General features: G+C 48.3%; 7 protein-coding genes across 10 annotated transcripts; 5 read left to right on the top strand and 2 right to left on the bottom strand.

The window, feature by feature from the left end:
• Nucleotides 1–175: 175 nt before the first annotated feature.
• FVEG_16620 (hypothetical protein) lies at nt 176–1,878 on the top strand (the record flags this gene model as incomplete). Its single annotated transcript, XM_018905865.1, has 2 exons — nt 176–602; nt 840–1,878. The coding sequence occupies 2 exons, from the start codon at nt 176–178 to the stop codon at nt 1,400–1,402; spliced, it is 990 nt and encodes a 329-aa protein (XP_018756548.1). The 3' UTR covers nt 1,403–1,878.
• Nucleotides 1,879–2,842: 964 nt separating this feature from the next.
• On the top strand, nt 2,843–3,859 carry FVEG_09598 (hypothetical protein; the record flags this gene model as incomplete). The annotated part of the gene is made up of 4 exons (XM_018898631.1): nt 2,843–3,027; nt 3,077–3,489; nt 3,541–3,772; nt 3,826–3,859. The coding sequence occupies 4 exons, from the start codon at nt 2,843–2,845 to the stop codon at nt 3,857–3,859; spliced, it is 864 nt and encodes a 287-aa protein (XP_018756547.1).
• An 876-nt stretch (nt 3,860–4,735) lies between these two features.
• FVEG_09597 (protein CSN12) lies at nt 4,736–7,030 on the bottom strand. Its single transcript, XM_018898630.1, has 6 exons — nt 6,501–7,030; nt 6,155–6,447; nt 5,875–6,106; nt 5,766–5,827; nt 5,303–5,714; nt 4,736–5,064 (listed from the first exon to the last, which is right to left on the bottom strand). Exons 1-6 carry the CDS (start codon nt 6,783–6,785, stop codon nt 4,981–4,983), a joined length of 1,368 nt encoding a protein of 455 aa, XP_018756546.1. The 5' UTR covers nt 6,786–7,030; the 3' UTR covers nt 4,736–4,980.
• A 151-nt stretch (nt 7,031–7,181) lies between these two features.
• On the top strand, nt 7,182–8,678 carry FVEG_09596 (60S ribosomal protein L20). Of its 4 annotated transcripts, none has more exons than XM_018898627.1 (5): nt 7,182–7,260; nt 7,311–7,314; nt 7,519–7,859; nt 7,918–8,094; nt 8,148–8,678. In XM_018898627.1, exons 3-5 carry the CDS (start codon nt 7,665–7,667, stop codon nt 8,304–8,306), a joined length of 531 nt encoding a protein of 176 aa, XP_018756543.1. In that variant the 5' UTR covers nt 7,182–7,260; nt 7,311–7,314; nt 7,519–7,664; the 3' UTR covers nt 8,307–8,678. The 4 variants fall into 4 exon arrangements, with proteins under 4 accessions (XP_018756543.1, XP_018756544.1, XP_018756542.1 ...); XM_018898628.1 differs by having other exon boundaries at nt 7,675–7,859; XM_018898629.1 differs by having other exon boundaries at nt 7,197–7,260; nt 7,675–7,859; nt 8,148–8,573.
• On the bottom strand, nt 8,293–11,006 carry FVEG_09595 (hypothetical protein). Its single transcript, XM_018898625.1, has 2 exons — nt 10,937–11,006; nt 8,293–10,888 (listed from the first exon to the last, which is right to left on the bottom strand). Exon 2 carries the CDS (start codon nt 10,612–10,614, stop codon nt 8,494–8,496), a length of 2,121 nt encoding a protein of 706 aa, XP_018756541.1. The 5' UTR covers nt 10,615–10,888; nt 10,937–11,006; the 3' UTR covers nt 8,293–8,493.
• Nucleotides 11,007–11,414: 408 nt separating this feature from the next.
• FVEG_09594 (hypothetical protein) lies at nt 11,415–12,098 on the top strand (the record flags this gene model as incomplete). The annotated part of the gene is made up of 1 exon (XM_018898624.1): nt 11,415–12,098. One exon carries the CDS (start codon nt 11,415–11,417, stop codon nt 12,096–12,098), a length of 684 nt encoding a protein of 227 aa, XP_018756540.1.
• Nucleotides 12,099–12,373: 275 nt separating this feature from the next.
• FVEG_09593 (hypothetical protein) lies at nt 12,374–12,908 on the top strand (the record flags this gene model as incomplete). The annotated part of the gene is made up of 2 exons (XM_018898623.1): nt 12,374–12,446; nt 12,493–12,908. The coding sequence occupies 2 exons, from the start codon at nt 12,374–12,376 to the stop codon at nt 12,906–12,908; spliced, it is 489 nt and encodes a 162-aa protein (XP_018756539.1).
• Nucleotides 12,909–12,924: the final 16 nt, after the last annotated feature.

Raw genomic sequence — 12,924 nt, forward strand, 5'->3', positions numbered from 1 at the left:
TCGTCTCCCTCATTTTCACTGCACATCATCCCCAATTCGCACAGTCGCATATCCCTCAAGCCCAGTCGCGTTTGAACATGTCATAAACCTGGACCCCTTGCACCTAACTACTTACATCAATCCACGTTTCTCCTTCCCCTTGCCAGTTGCTTCTTTGATCGCCAGCTCAGCTCCCATGGCCTCGCATGCCATCACCATATCGGCCATGCGCTCGCTGGGCGTTTGCATAAGGACTCGGCCGCGTATATGTACACATGCAACTATGAGGCCTCATCTGGGCCGCGCTAGGTCCCTGCATGTTGCGCCTTTTCTCATGCCGCCGTTGGTGTTTACTGGCTTGTTTGTAGCTTTGTGGAGTTGGAAGTGTTTGATGATGGTTCTGTTCCAGAATACGATCATCTATAATCCGTTCTTACCACCCAATTCTCGGAGTTTGACCATTGAGGAGTTCTCCCGCGACTGTGGACGCGTGAAATGGAGGGAAGAGAGAATTAAGTCATTGGATGGAACAGAGATTGCCTTGTGTGTAGCAGATGTTCCCCCAGTATCTCAAGCGAGTGCTGGTAAAACAAAGCACCCAGTTTATATCCTCTACTTTCAAGGTTTGCCAATCTTATAAGTGAAACTGCACGGTGACTTATTCAGTTTTATAGGGAATGCATCGTCCTTACCACCCAGACTACCTGATCTCTCTTGGATCATACGGCGAGCACATGATAACGAGCCCTCAGTCAACTACACACTGGTTTGCCTCAGTTATCGAGGGTATTGGACATCTCATGATAGACCATCAGAACCAGGCATAAATCTTGATTCACAAGCAGCATTACAATGGATAGCTCAATTACATGAAAGTAGATCAGAGAATGCTGATCAAGAGAAACCAACAGTACTGCTCTGGGGACAGAGCATTGGCTGTGGTTTTGCAACTAACCTAGCAGCCAAAGGCGAATTCCCTCCCAATATAAAACTTAACGGTCTTATTCTGGAAACACCCTTTACAAACGTCCGAGCAATGCTCCAAGCATTATATCCACAGAAGTGGCTTCCTTATCAATATCTCTGGCCATTTCTCCGAAACCACCTGGACAGCTGGACCAACCTCAGCATGATAGCCAAGAGATTCCCAGATGCGCCACCGGGGATATACATAGTAGAAGCCGGAAAAGATGAGCTTGTACCTGCCAATCACGGCGAGGAACTGCTTCAGCGATGCCAACAGGTTGGACTCCCAGTGGAGCGCCAAAAGATCCGCGGGGCACTTCACAACGAAGCCATGGTGAGAGTCTCGGGCAAACAAGCACTTGCGCAGTCCATCTCGACGGCTGCAACACGGGCACGGGAACAGGACTTGTTAGGAAAAGGAGAAGATGTGAACAATGCAGGGAGAGGGTCGACTTGAAACTGATCAAGTTGAGGGGCAAAACGTCCAAGTCTCGAGTTCTCTGGCGTGAATTCGGGACTTATCGGTCATCTGCAGCCGTGGCGTACAGGGATCTTAAGTGTGTGTGACAGGAAATGCCGTCACGGTCAACCGTATAACGGGCATTGTCAGGGTCGATGCCCTCAAATCTCAGGGAGGTTTCTCATCCGAGCCTCGCACTAAGGGTCACTAGAACCCAACAGGCTGTATCGAGTGTGGAGGTGTTGGGAGCTATGTCAGGTACCTTACCTTGGTTCCCCTGGTTAAATCACAAATCATACCCACCGACGAAAGGCTAAAAGATCCACTATCAATTAAAACAGCATGGGGTTAAAGGGCAAAAAGTTGTTTGTGGTCGAGAGTGTGCTTGGAGGGGAGAAGCTGTTATGTGAAGTCGTGAGAACTAGATAGGCAACGAGGCCTCGTAATGGCCATACATCATCAACCCGATTGAGCAGGACCGTCAATTGATCTCAATTGATTCTGCAAGAGCTGACGATTCAAATGATGCAAAAAATGACGAGGCTCGACCATATTTCAAGAGCCTTGCAGCTCCTTAGCCGAGCATGCGTTATCATGCAGTCCCATGAGCTTGAGTGCTTCTGCCTTGAGGCGTTCCCCATTCAGCACGCAAGGTCCCCATAATTAGTCATCCCAGCACCACCAACAGTGGAAGCACATGCTTTATCAGTCCCTAATTTGTTAGGATGCCCTCCCCGAGACTTTGGTCGGCTTCAATTAAGTCAAACCGCTAACAAGGCCCCCTTACCTTTAAGCCCATGCTTTCGTTTGTTTTTTCCTTTTCCCAGCCCCTTTTCCTCTGTGACTCCCATTCAATCCCTGCTCATATTTTAACAACAGACACCCATTAATTGATCAAAACACTCTCTTTAGTGTCACGTGTTCTGGCGTCAATATCGCGAGGCCACTTTTCCACTCTACACGTACCCCCCTCTTAGCACACGCGTCTGGGTCACTACCTATCACCACCGACGGGGCTGACTCGCCTCATGCAAAGGAGAAATGGATGGAATGGATGGCTCATTAGCGGGGGTAGCACTGCATCAGGCAGCCCATCTCGTACTGTTCCGCACGGGGCATCCATCTCGAGTTATAAAGATGGTGTGTCTTCTCCCATCTCGTAGTTGTTCTTGTATCCTGAGACGAATCAGAAGAGTGATCATTTCCAATCACTATTTGAACCTGAGGTAGGTTTCAATTTTCCAAAACATCCAACGATATTCTTACGGCGTCTTCTTTCATCTGCCTCATTCTTTTATTATTGCCTCGTTCTTGTCTCTGCCTGCTTCGCCATCCACGTTATCGGCCCAACGAGTATAAAACAACTCAAGGATCCCATCATTCAATAATTTTAAAAAATCACTTTCACTTGAAACCTCCTTTAAGAAAACTATCAACATGTTCTCCTCTTCCAGACGCCATGAGAGCTCCAGCAAGAGCTTCTCAAAAAGCCACAAGACCAGCAAATCGAGTTCTTCTTTCAGCAAAGACAGTGGTATCACCAAGCGAAGACATGAGTCTCGCCATCGGCGACCAACAATGACTTCCATGACCAGTGCCAGTGGTGATACTATGATGGACAAGTAAGTCACTGTTCTCTTCAGTCCCTGTATCGTCACTTACACGACTCAGCAACAACATGGCCTCACCTATAGTCACTCTCGTGGTTGGCAGCGAGCAACGTCTTTTCGCCGCTCACGAAGACGTTCTTGCTACTAGCCCTTTCTTTAACAATGCTCTACGAAATGGGTACATGGACGTCGCCAGCAAACGCATCTCTCTTCCCGATGAAGAACCCGAGATCTTCAGCTCTGTTCTCGAGTTCCTCTACAAAGGAGACTACACTCCCCGTCTCGTTCACAACAAACGTCGTAACTCGTACGAACTTGAAGCTGCCAGTGAGGAACAGCGTGCTGCTGTCGAGAGCACAGTTTATCACCGTGGCATCGATGGTGATCTTCTCAAGGATACTGTCATCTATTGTGCTGCAGAGAAGTATGGTCTTGATGAGTTGAAGAAGCTGTCGCTACGAAAGCAAGGACTTCGTAAGTTTTATAGTATCTCCCTTTTCAACTTTTTACTAATAACTTTCTCAGAGTCCGGCATCCAGTGCAGCACCATCCTTGCTTCGGCAAGATATGCCTACGCCAATACTCCTGATACTGACTCCAAGCTACGAGCTCACTATCTTGCTCTCATCATTCGTTCACGAAGCACTTTCAAGCGAAGTGGTACGATGCAACTCGAGATGTATAACGGCGGTACTCAACTTTTCTTCGATCTTTTTGTCGCTCTTTGCAATCATGTCGATGACATCTCAACCGCACAGTGAGTTTTAAGTCTCAGCATCTATCTCACAGCAAACACTAACAAGGCCATAGAAACACTCCTCGCTCAAACCGCCACTTCTCTTAATGCACCTCCTTATATGCGGTGATTTTACTCCCATTTAATGAAACATGAATTTCCTTTCTCTCCGATACAAGGCGTCGACTTCACAGTACTGACAGATACCTTAAAACTAAAGAAATATTGGGGTGGAGTTCAGGCACTTTATTGATGCTTTATGCACGGAGTTTTAACGGTTGAAATTTGGCGTGGACATTTCTTTTCTGTACAACTATCATTCTTACAGACCCCTAGAGGGTTCGACTACTATTTGGAGCAGGGGTTTTGGGGTTTCGGCCACGCTGCACGCGAGCCTGTTGCTTGATATTGGATTTTTCACGATGATTTTGTGCTGAGGATACCAAGACTGTCATCTGAGATGGATGGACCAAAATATGTATTATTATTCACGACGCTCGTTTTCACGAACTTGAACAGAGCGAGCTTTCAAATACATTTTATGGCTTACACTACTTTGTTCGCTGTGCTTCCTTCAGTGAGATTCCAAAAGTCCTGTTGAGAACAGTCAAATGTGGCGTCCAACAAGGTTCGCCAAGGATCAGTCACATCGTGAAACACAAGTCGCTTGTAACGGAAGAGATCCCCGGTTGTGAGTCACGCTGTCGGATAAGGTGCGATCTAACTTGTGAGGAAGCAAGCGAACCATGCAAACTGCGAGTGTGAAATGTGGGGGGCTCAACAACGTCTCGCTTTTGACAAAAGGCCCGAACTGTCCGACCATGGCTATCGAGTAAGTAGATGCATGGAAGGGTGCTTTTTCTGAAGCATCAATAGTTGAGGAAGAGCAAGGACGAGGGTGCAGGCTCGAAGTTGCGAGACGCAAGGGTGGTTCACGGTGTTATTCTCAAGCGTGAATATGGTGCAAAGACAGCCGGAACAAGCAAGGAGGTCAAATCAGCGCAACTGTGAGCTGGGCTGAAAAAGCAAATGCAAAACGGACATAGCTGAAAAAGCTTTACGATTTGTTGGCGTCAGCGTCATTCTGACGGTTTCGGTGTCTATCCACTCTGCCTCATGCTACTAGAGTCTCTTAAGTAGTAGTCGTCGGTTTAAGAAATGCAGCTAAGCTCTGAAGCTTCTCATACGTCCGTCAGGCGTGTCTTAGCCAATGGCCTTAGCCTGCAGTCTCACAATCCTGTGCCGGGGAAGGCGCCTTTCTTGGACAATACCACGATGCCTCGTTCTCGTGCGATATAACCTTTCATAAGTTCCTAAACAAACAAACGTTAGTGACTCAGATCTTTGTAAGGCTGAGGTGGAGGGCGTGTAGATAAAGAGCTTCAATGCCCCAGGCAGACACTTGGCTAAGGCAGCAATTTGGTGACGATTATATAGTCAACTGACTGCCACGCAGATGCCAACGACAACTCTCAACCATTTTGGGCCAAGAAGTTACTGGACCGGAAAGGCAGCCAGCGCCTTATCCACACTAGGGATCCGTGAACTTACTTTGTAAATCATATTGGCCAGCATGCACTCGACTTCATCCGGGTCGACCGTATGGCCGCTTCCCATGCTAACTGCAGCCTGGAACTCGGCCACAGGTATTCTTGTACGGCGAACCGGGGTCGTCTCGCCCTCTTTTGGTTCGTCAAAGCCACCAGCAATGAAGACCTTACGTAGCAGGTTACGCAAGGCGATGTCTCGGCCTCTCTCAAGGGTAAGGTAAATACGCCGCTTGACGAACTCAGCCTCACCATCTTGTAGAGCCTTATCGAAGGCTTGTAGGTTACCGGATTTGATACAGTTGGCCAGAGGCAGGAAGAGTCCCTGTAGACGAGGATAATTCTCGAGAAGGGCTTTGGTAGGAAGGACATGACTGGTGAGGAGGCGGCAAGGGATGAGATAGGTCAGGATTCGTCTACATCTACATAAGCAAACGCTTCACAGCGTGTGTCGATACTTCACTCACTCGGATTGACGGAGAGCGTCTTTGTGACATAGTTGCCACGCTTCATTAAGATGGGATTCGGCCTCGAATATTGTTAGATGGTGACATTGGCGAGTAGCTGTACACTCACCTTATTGTAATTCTCCTCAAGGAATAGTAATACGCCCTCGTAAAACTTGAAAGTCACTCGCTGGGACTTTGGGAACATTTCCAGAGGCGGCATATCGCCCTTGTCATTGTACACAGCCAGCGTCTTAAGGATAGTTCGCGACAAGGAAGCCGAGTTCAACTTGAAGTAGGTCTTGAAAAGAAGGTTGATAACGAAGTAGATACCCCATTTCCGTGATTCCTCAAGGGGTGCTCTTGACGCAATCAGCCATTATCAACGTGCAAGACTATGATGATCATACCTGTCATTAAGACAAAGCGAAAAGATGCGTTTGAGATGTCCTTCGCAGTCTCTTAATTGAAGTTGCTTATCCGTTTCTGGGTCGAAATCGTCCGATATCAACGAAGCTCCAGGGCCATTGTCAAAAGTCTTCGGTTGGCGCTCCTCGTCGGATTTAATCGCAAATAATCGTAGGTACTTGCCCACCATATAGAGTGAGGGGATAGTCCACGCTTCGAAACTGTGTGAGTTGTATCCGCGTATGAGTACTGAGGTCAGTTCCTTCCATGCCTCATATACTTTAGTCCACGTAGACTATATCAAGAATTAGTATGGTGTTCTCAGAGTTAGCTATACAAGCCTCATACCTTTCCGCTCTCTCCCGCCAAGATCTCAGCAATAGCTTTCCAATATGAGGTGTACACCTCAACCCAGCCCGTGCTTTCATCATGGCTCATTTTCCGTCGATGGGATGTGCTGCTCTTGACAAAGTGCTTGATGTCGCCCTTAACGCTGTGAGAATTCGTACTACGCCAAACAGCCATGAGGCGATGAGGGTCATCTGGCGGAGCTACTGGCGATAGTGTTTGCGCAAGTTTGTAACCATTTTTCTGGGAATGAGCTTCCGCAAACTGATCGAAGAGGGTGTTCATGGTTCCTGTATTAGACACGCAGGATCTTATGGTCAGTAAGAGTGCTGTGGATGGTTCAAATTGAGCATGAGCAAAAATCGAAATGGATGATAGCGGTTTAATGATTGATTAAATGATCCAGTGACAAGGTTGCGAAACGTCCAAGTTTGTATTACCAAAGTTTGTGATGTTACAAGTCGATCAACTGGCCTCTCACTCAATCGTTGAACTCATCTTCTCTCTTCCCAACTTCTTTGACTTGCCCGCCTACGTTTCTGATTGGCCATTGGATCCACTGTCGTCCAGAGCTCCTTCTTCGATGCCGCACGTGACGCTTTACTGAAGTGGAGAATCGGTCGACCAATCGCTAACGGGGCCTAAGCCCTCCGGAAGGTACGACCCACTGGCTCTTGCCCTCCTAATCGCACACTTTTTTATCTTGCGATCTTGCAAACTTGCCATTTACTAACCTTCCAGTCAATCACCAGAAGTCACCGTAAGTGCATACCAGGACTCATACAGGGAAACCCACTGACAATCATACAGATGGGTAAGCAGTTTTTCTATTTTATGCGCTCGATTGCAACGATGCCGCCCGCCGGAGGATTATGACGACGAGAAACAAATTTCGATATTTCTTCACAACTCGCTACGAAAGGGACAGAAGGACGAAGGATCACCTCTCAGCTGCTCCAGAACATCGACGACTGCTCACACAATTTTCGATCTGTTTGCTGAAGCGGGCGTGTCAAAGTTTTGATCCAAGAGCCAATTTCGAATTTCGTCAACACCTCGACTTGGCACTAGCACCACGCACTCGAAATTTCCATTTGATCCTCCGGCTCGGCTTGCGGCATCACAACAACCAACCACTATCACCTACAACGTCTCATACTGACAATGTCTTCAGGCCGTCTTCAGGAATACGAGGTCATTGGGCGCCACTTGCCCACCGAGGCTAACCCTACCCCCGCCCTCTACCGCATGACCATCTTCGCTCCCAACGAGACGGTCGCCAAGTCCCGATACTGGTACTTCTTGCGCGGTCTCAAGAAGGTCAAGAAGGCCACTGGTGAGATTGTCAGCGTCAAGACTGTACGTAGCAAGAATCCACACGACGGGAAACAATGGCCAGGCTAACTGGGATAATCAGATCCACGAGAAGCACCCCCTCAAGGTCAAGAACTTTGGCATCTGGATCCGATATGACTCTCGTTCCGGCACGCACAACATGTACAAGGAGTACCGTGAGCTGTCCCGAACAGATGCTGTCGAGTCTCTCTACTCCGACATGGCTGCCCGCCACCGTGCTCGTTTCAGGTCCATCCACGTACGTCCAACTCTGCCGCTCAGGTAGTCGTCACAGTCACTAACAAACTTCAGATCCTCCGCGTCGTCGAGATTGAGAAGACCGAGGACATCAAGCGACCCTACATCCGCCAGCTGACCCAGAAGGGACTCAGCTTCCCTCTCCCCCACCGCATCACCAAGGAGAACACCAAGAAGCTCTTCAGCGCGAAGCGACCTTCCACTTTCGCTTAGAATGATTTCGGTTTAGAGGACGGTTGGGGCTCTGCGGGTGTTACAACGGATCATGGAAATATCAACTGACTTTGCTCAATAAAACGGGCATTGAATGAACCAAAAATTCTGAGCATGCGGATGCTGCCTGGTGTGAAAACAATTGATTGGGATTTAAAAAGTAACAAAGACTATTGATTGTGAACTATCATGTCGACTCGCCTGTCCCGCTCCCTGGAGATGTTTCTATCTGTGTATCGTTGAAAAATTCTGTCCAATATGTCCATTCCATAGGCACGCCTTGCTCCAAGCCCATACCAAAGTCGAGATTCAATGTTTCTGGTGGATCGAACAGTATTGAGGGATCCATACTGCTCGTGTCGTACTGTGCTGCCAAGCCTGGCCCAGATGAAGGAATATTCATCTGTTGGTTTGTACCATACTGCAATGGTTGAGCCATATTATTCATAGCTGGGGGTATGAAAGCTGCTGCAGGGTCCAGGTTCATGCTGGAGTTAAAATCCATACGTTTGAGAAGCGCTTCAGTTCTCGCCGCTCTCGCTTTCTTGAGCAGCTTTTTGATAGGTCGCCAAAGTGAACCTTTCGCTGTATCTGCAATGTGCTCTCGTGACGATGGAAATGTTCTCTCCACGACCACCCAGGCCTTGTCTACCAACTCTCCCTCTGTCTGCACGCAGAGTTCTGCTAATGCAACCGCGAGAGGATGCCATTGCACATAAGTGTCTGTCCACCAGGCAAACCGATCTTCCCACTGATTCTTTGTCATACGCTCTCGCAGCTCAATAATCGAGATCGCAGTGCGCAACATGGTCTCCTTTGATACTCGAGGTCGGTCGGGAGCTGGTCCACCGGTGAAAGGATATTGAATATTAAGCCAAAGCTTTAGAATGACGATGCGAGCAATTTCGGAGGCGTAAATAGAGGGGAGATGGGAAGGTTTGGCAGTGTGGATGAAGTTGGTTTCCAATTGACGTATATGAGAAATCAGCTCCTCTTCGGTATATAAGAAATGCTCCGGTTCGCCTCGAGGGCTGTAATGCGGGTGCGATATGAAGCCGAAGATGCCTGAGCACATGGCAGTACATAAACATACAACGTTGTCGGCAGGCGTTGTTTTGGGTATCAAGGGACCTATAGAATCAGGTCCAAAATCATCATCATCAATAGGCGTGGGCTCTGCTGTATCAAAACCTGACCGGGTAAGTATTGCATCAGAACCGCGGTCTTCTGACCCGCGGATGTCGAGAACAACGATGAAATGCCATAGACGACGCCTCATCTCGGCGACAAATGGTGTGAAACGGTGACCATCACCATCGCGGTGGAGGTTGAGTCCTTGGGCAATTCGGATAATAAGTGATGTGAGAACCCAAGATGTCCGGTCGTGTAAATGAACACGCATCATGCTTGTATAGAGCGTCAGGGCTTGCAGAGGCTCGATCTTGGTTGTGCTGAGATAGTCCGCTTCGGCGAGTGCCCGCTCCACCGCAACACGGTATCGTCTTGTGAGAATTTCTTTATTTTCACCCAATTGCTTCAGACATGATTCTGGTGTCAGGCAAACAGCTGCACAGAAGTAGATGGCAAATAAGACAGCGTTGATCTCGGGAGTGAATGTGTGTGTTGTCGGTGACTCGATGTAGGCTTGGAAATGTTTGCTGATGGTTGGTCGATGCAGAATCTTCATGAGAGGATCGACATTGCGGGTGTAAATGGTCCAGAGCCGTATCATCATATTCGGTGGAGGGTGTATTAGCGGTTGCCTCGATGTGTAGTCGGAGTTTCCAAGTAAGAAGCCCGAAGGACCCGTAGATGCCATATCTACTGACTCCGGGCTTTCACCCTCTTCTTCATCGTCACTGTCCTCAGAAGGTTGATTCAACGCTTGTCGAATTCCCTCAACCTCAGCACATAAGTTTCCCCAAAAGCCCGAACCGAGATACTGTTCGCCAGTCTCTAAATTGGCAGCCTGCGCTGCTACTGCTTGAGACTCATCACATCGGTTATCCAGCGTTGCCGAAAGTGAGGTTGAGCCTCGGAGACTCTGGATGTCCCCCTCATCCAATTGCTTCAGTTTGGCGGGGTCGGCCTGGTTGACGATGCTCTCAAGACGACTGATCCTGTCGAGTAATTCACTCTGGCGAGGCCTTGGAGCACGTCTTGTTGGTTTTCTTGAGGGAAAGACACAGTCGAGGCCAAAGCGAGAACATTGACCGCATAACGGTTGTATCTTGTCGCATTTGATTTTGCGTGTGCGACAGTTTGAACAGCTGAGTACTTTGGCCGGACGGCCTTCACGGGAGCTCATTCTGGGCGATAATGGCCAATAATGAGTGAATATTTGTGTTGGTGAGTTAAGCCGAGATTGCCGCAGTGATTGTCTCAAATAATCATGGCGTTGAAGTCGTTATATGCGTTGAAGTTTAACTTAAAGCAAGACCCAGAGTTGATGATCTGTAGCAGACAGACAGAGGAAGTGCCGGCGCGGCCCCACCCGACTTGAGTTTAGTGACGTTTAGATTTTTTTGGGTGACATTTGTCTCTTGTCTCGACCCTGATTCCCTTCCTGCCTATCAAGTTCCCTGCATAAATTAGCATGCATTGCAATCCTAAGGCTGAGTGAGGCTAGCCTTATTGACTCTCAACGGTTCTAGTTAGGCCAGACATGCTGAACAGGCTTGGGGATGCCTAGAAACTGAGACTTTGAACTTAAGAAATGGTTAGATAAAGTTATTATAAAATAGAGAAATTCTAACAGTTCTTTGATTAGTGAGTTTTCGTACCCTGATTCCAGTTTCAAGCCATCTAACGCCTATGAAGGCATACGTAGTGAACGCGAATATTGCCCCAATTGTTGGGTTCCGAGGGTACTTTTGTCACACCTGAAATTGAAGCCTGCTGATTCGACTCACAATCAACGGTCGTGATAGCCCATGACTCACAATTCTGTGACAAAGTACCTACACATAGTACAGACAATCTCGGAGTGAAAACGGAGGGAGATGGAAGATATATGAGGTCTAGAGCTTCTCAGGATCAGAACGATTACAGACTTGCATTCACGATAGTCAACTCCGCAATCAACTCAACTTACCCTAAACTTTCAACATGGAATCCACAAAAACTTCCTCGATTGACTTTGTAACAGTCAAGACAACACTTCCCGTTTATCCACTTCCACCAAATCATGAACGAAGAACTTTTCGATCAGAACGTCTATCGATGCGTCACATGACTGAGGATGACTTCGGGTTTCTTCGAACTCTTCGCACATGTCCAGATAGCATGAAATGGTCGTCGCAAGGAGGTCCTGATATTGAAATGGAACAGACTGAAAAGAGTCTCAGTCTTCGCCTGCCTCCAAAGGACGGCGAGAGGTACGATTGGCTCATCTCCCTCATCGAAACTGGCGAGCCCATCGGGTTAGGAGGCACCTGCGTATGGTCGAGTGAACTAGGCTGGCCGGCTCTGGGATACATCTTTCTGAAAGAGAATTGGGGCAAAGGCTATGCGTCTGAGTTTGTGAAAGTCTACCTCGATGAGTGGTGGTCGCTCCCAAGGAACGAAGTTGAGCTCACAGTGGACAAGAACACAATTCTCGAAGAGGACGGCGAGGTCAAACAGGAGTGCATCTCAGCCATCACGCTGAGCGAAAATGCTCCCAGTCAAAACGTCCTCAAAAAGGCTGGTTTCAAATTCGTGTCGTCGTGGACGGAAGCTGATACCAGAGACGAGTCTCAAGAAGTGACCCTACATGGGTTTGTTGCCCGCAAGGGAAAGGTTGTCGTTTAGCCAAGCGAGGTCGACAACCGAATAAGGATATAACACAGGCCATTTGACCAATCGGCCTGATCCGAGAACGAGGGTCTTTGATCAATAACGATGCAGGAAACAGACAAGGACGCGGCCGGACATCTGAGGAAGTCCGCGATAGTTTCCGGGTCCGGACGGGGTTCCACTTTTCGCCGATATATATGACGATGACTTCAGCAGCATCAACTTATTGTAGCTTTCAGAACAATTGAAATATTTTATACGAAGCTTGATTTGACCTCACCACTCTTAAAATGCCCATCTCTATCCCTCTTCCTTCTCTCGTGGCCACCGCCACAGGCATCACTGGCTCAGCCTATGCATCCGGTAAGACTATACAATCAGGCCATAGAACACTGACTGATTATTCTAGGTTTCATTGCCTCTATTTCACTTGCTGGCATCCTAGCTGCTCTGCAACTACCAGGGCCCCCTGGTGTTTCCGTTTGGCAGGTTCTCTTCAACCGTGGATTCGCTCTCATGCCCAAATTTGCCGGAACAACAGCAATCGCCTATCTATACGCCGCATATACAGCTGACCAGCAAGGCCGTAACTGGAAGGGACTAGCTGCCAGTGCTGCTTTGACGGTCTCCATCGTTCCCTTCACCACTATCTTCATGAGTTCAACAAACGACCTTTTGTTCAAGGCGTCTGCTGGAACCTTGGATGCTTCACAGGAGGACGTGGCTACGCTGATCAGAAGATGGGGAGTTTTGAACCTGGTTCGAAGTCTGCTTCCTCTTGCTGGAGCGGCCCTGGGTTTCTCAACTCTGTTCAGGGAAGAATGAAGATGTGACATGGGGG

This window comes from Fusarium verticillioides, chromosome 1, assembly GCF_000149555.1.
Source record: "Fusarium verticillioides 7600 chromosome 1, whole genome shotgun sequence".
NCBI lineage: Eukaryota > Fungi > Ascomycota > Sordariomycetes > Hypocreales > Nectriaceae > Fusarium > Fusarium verticillioides.

Bases quoted from the DNA above. Each gene is read 5' to 3' on its own strand.
- FVEG_09597 (XM_018898630.1), bottom strand. From the start codon at position 6,785: ATGAACACCCTCTTCGATCAGTTTGCGGAAGCTCATTCCCAGAAAAAT. The intron at 6,448-6,500 runs GTATGAGGCTTG...TTCTTGATATAG, and splicing joins TGGCGGGAGAGAGCGGAAAG to TCTACGTGGACTAAAGTATA. The intron at 6,107-6,154 runs GTATGATCATCA...GATTGCGTCAAG, and splicing joins TCGCTTTGTCTTAATGACAG to AGCACCCCTTGAGGAATCAC.
- FVEG_09596 (XM_018898626.1), top strand. From the start codon at position 7,665: ATGTCTTCAGGCCGTCTTCAGGAATACGAGGTCATTGGGCGCCACTTG. The intron at 7,860-7,917 runs GTACGTAGCAAG...TGGGATAATCAG, and splicing joins AGATTGTCAGCGTCAAGACT to ATCCACGAGAAGCACCCCCT. The intron at 8,095-8,147 runs GTACGTCCAACT...AACAAACTTCAG, and splicing joins CTCGTTTCAGGTCCATCCAC to ATCCTCCGCGTCGTCGAGAT.
- FVEG_09595 (XM_018898625.1), bottom strand. From the start codon at position 10,614: ATGAGCTCCCGTGAAGGCCGTCCGGCCAAAGTACTCAGCTGTTCAAAC.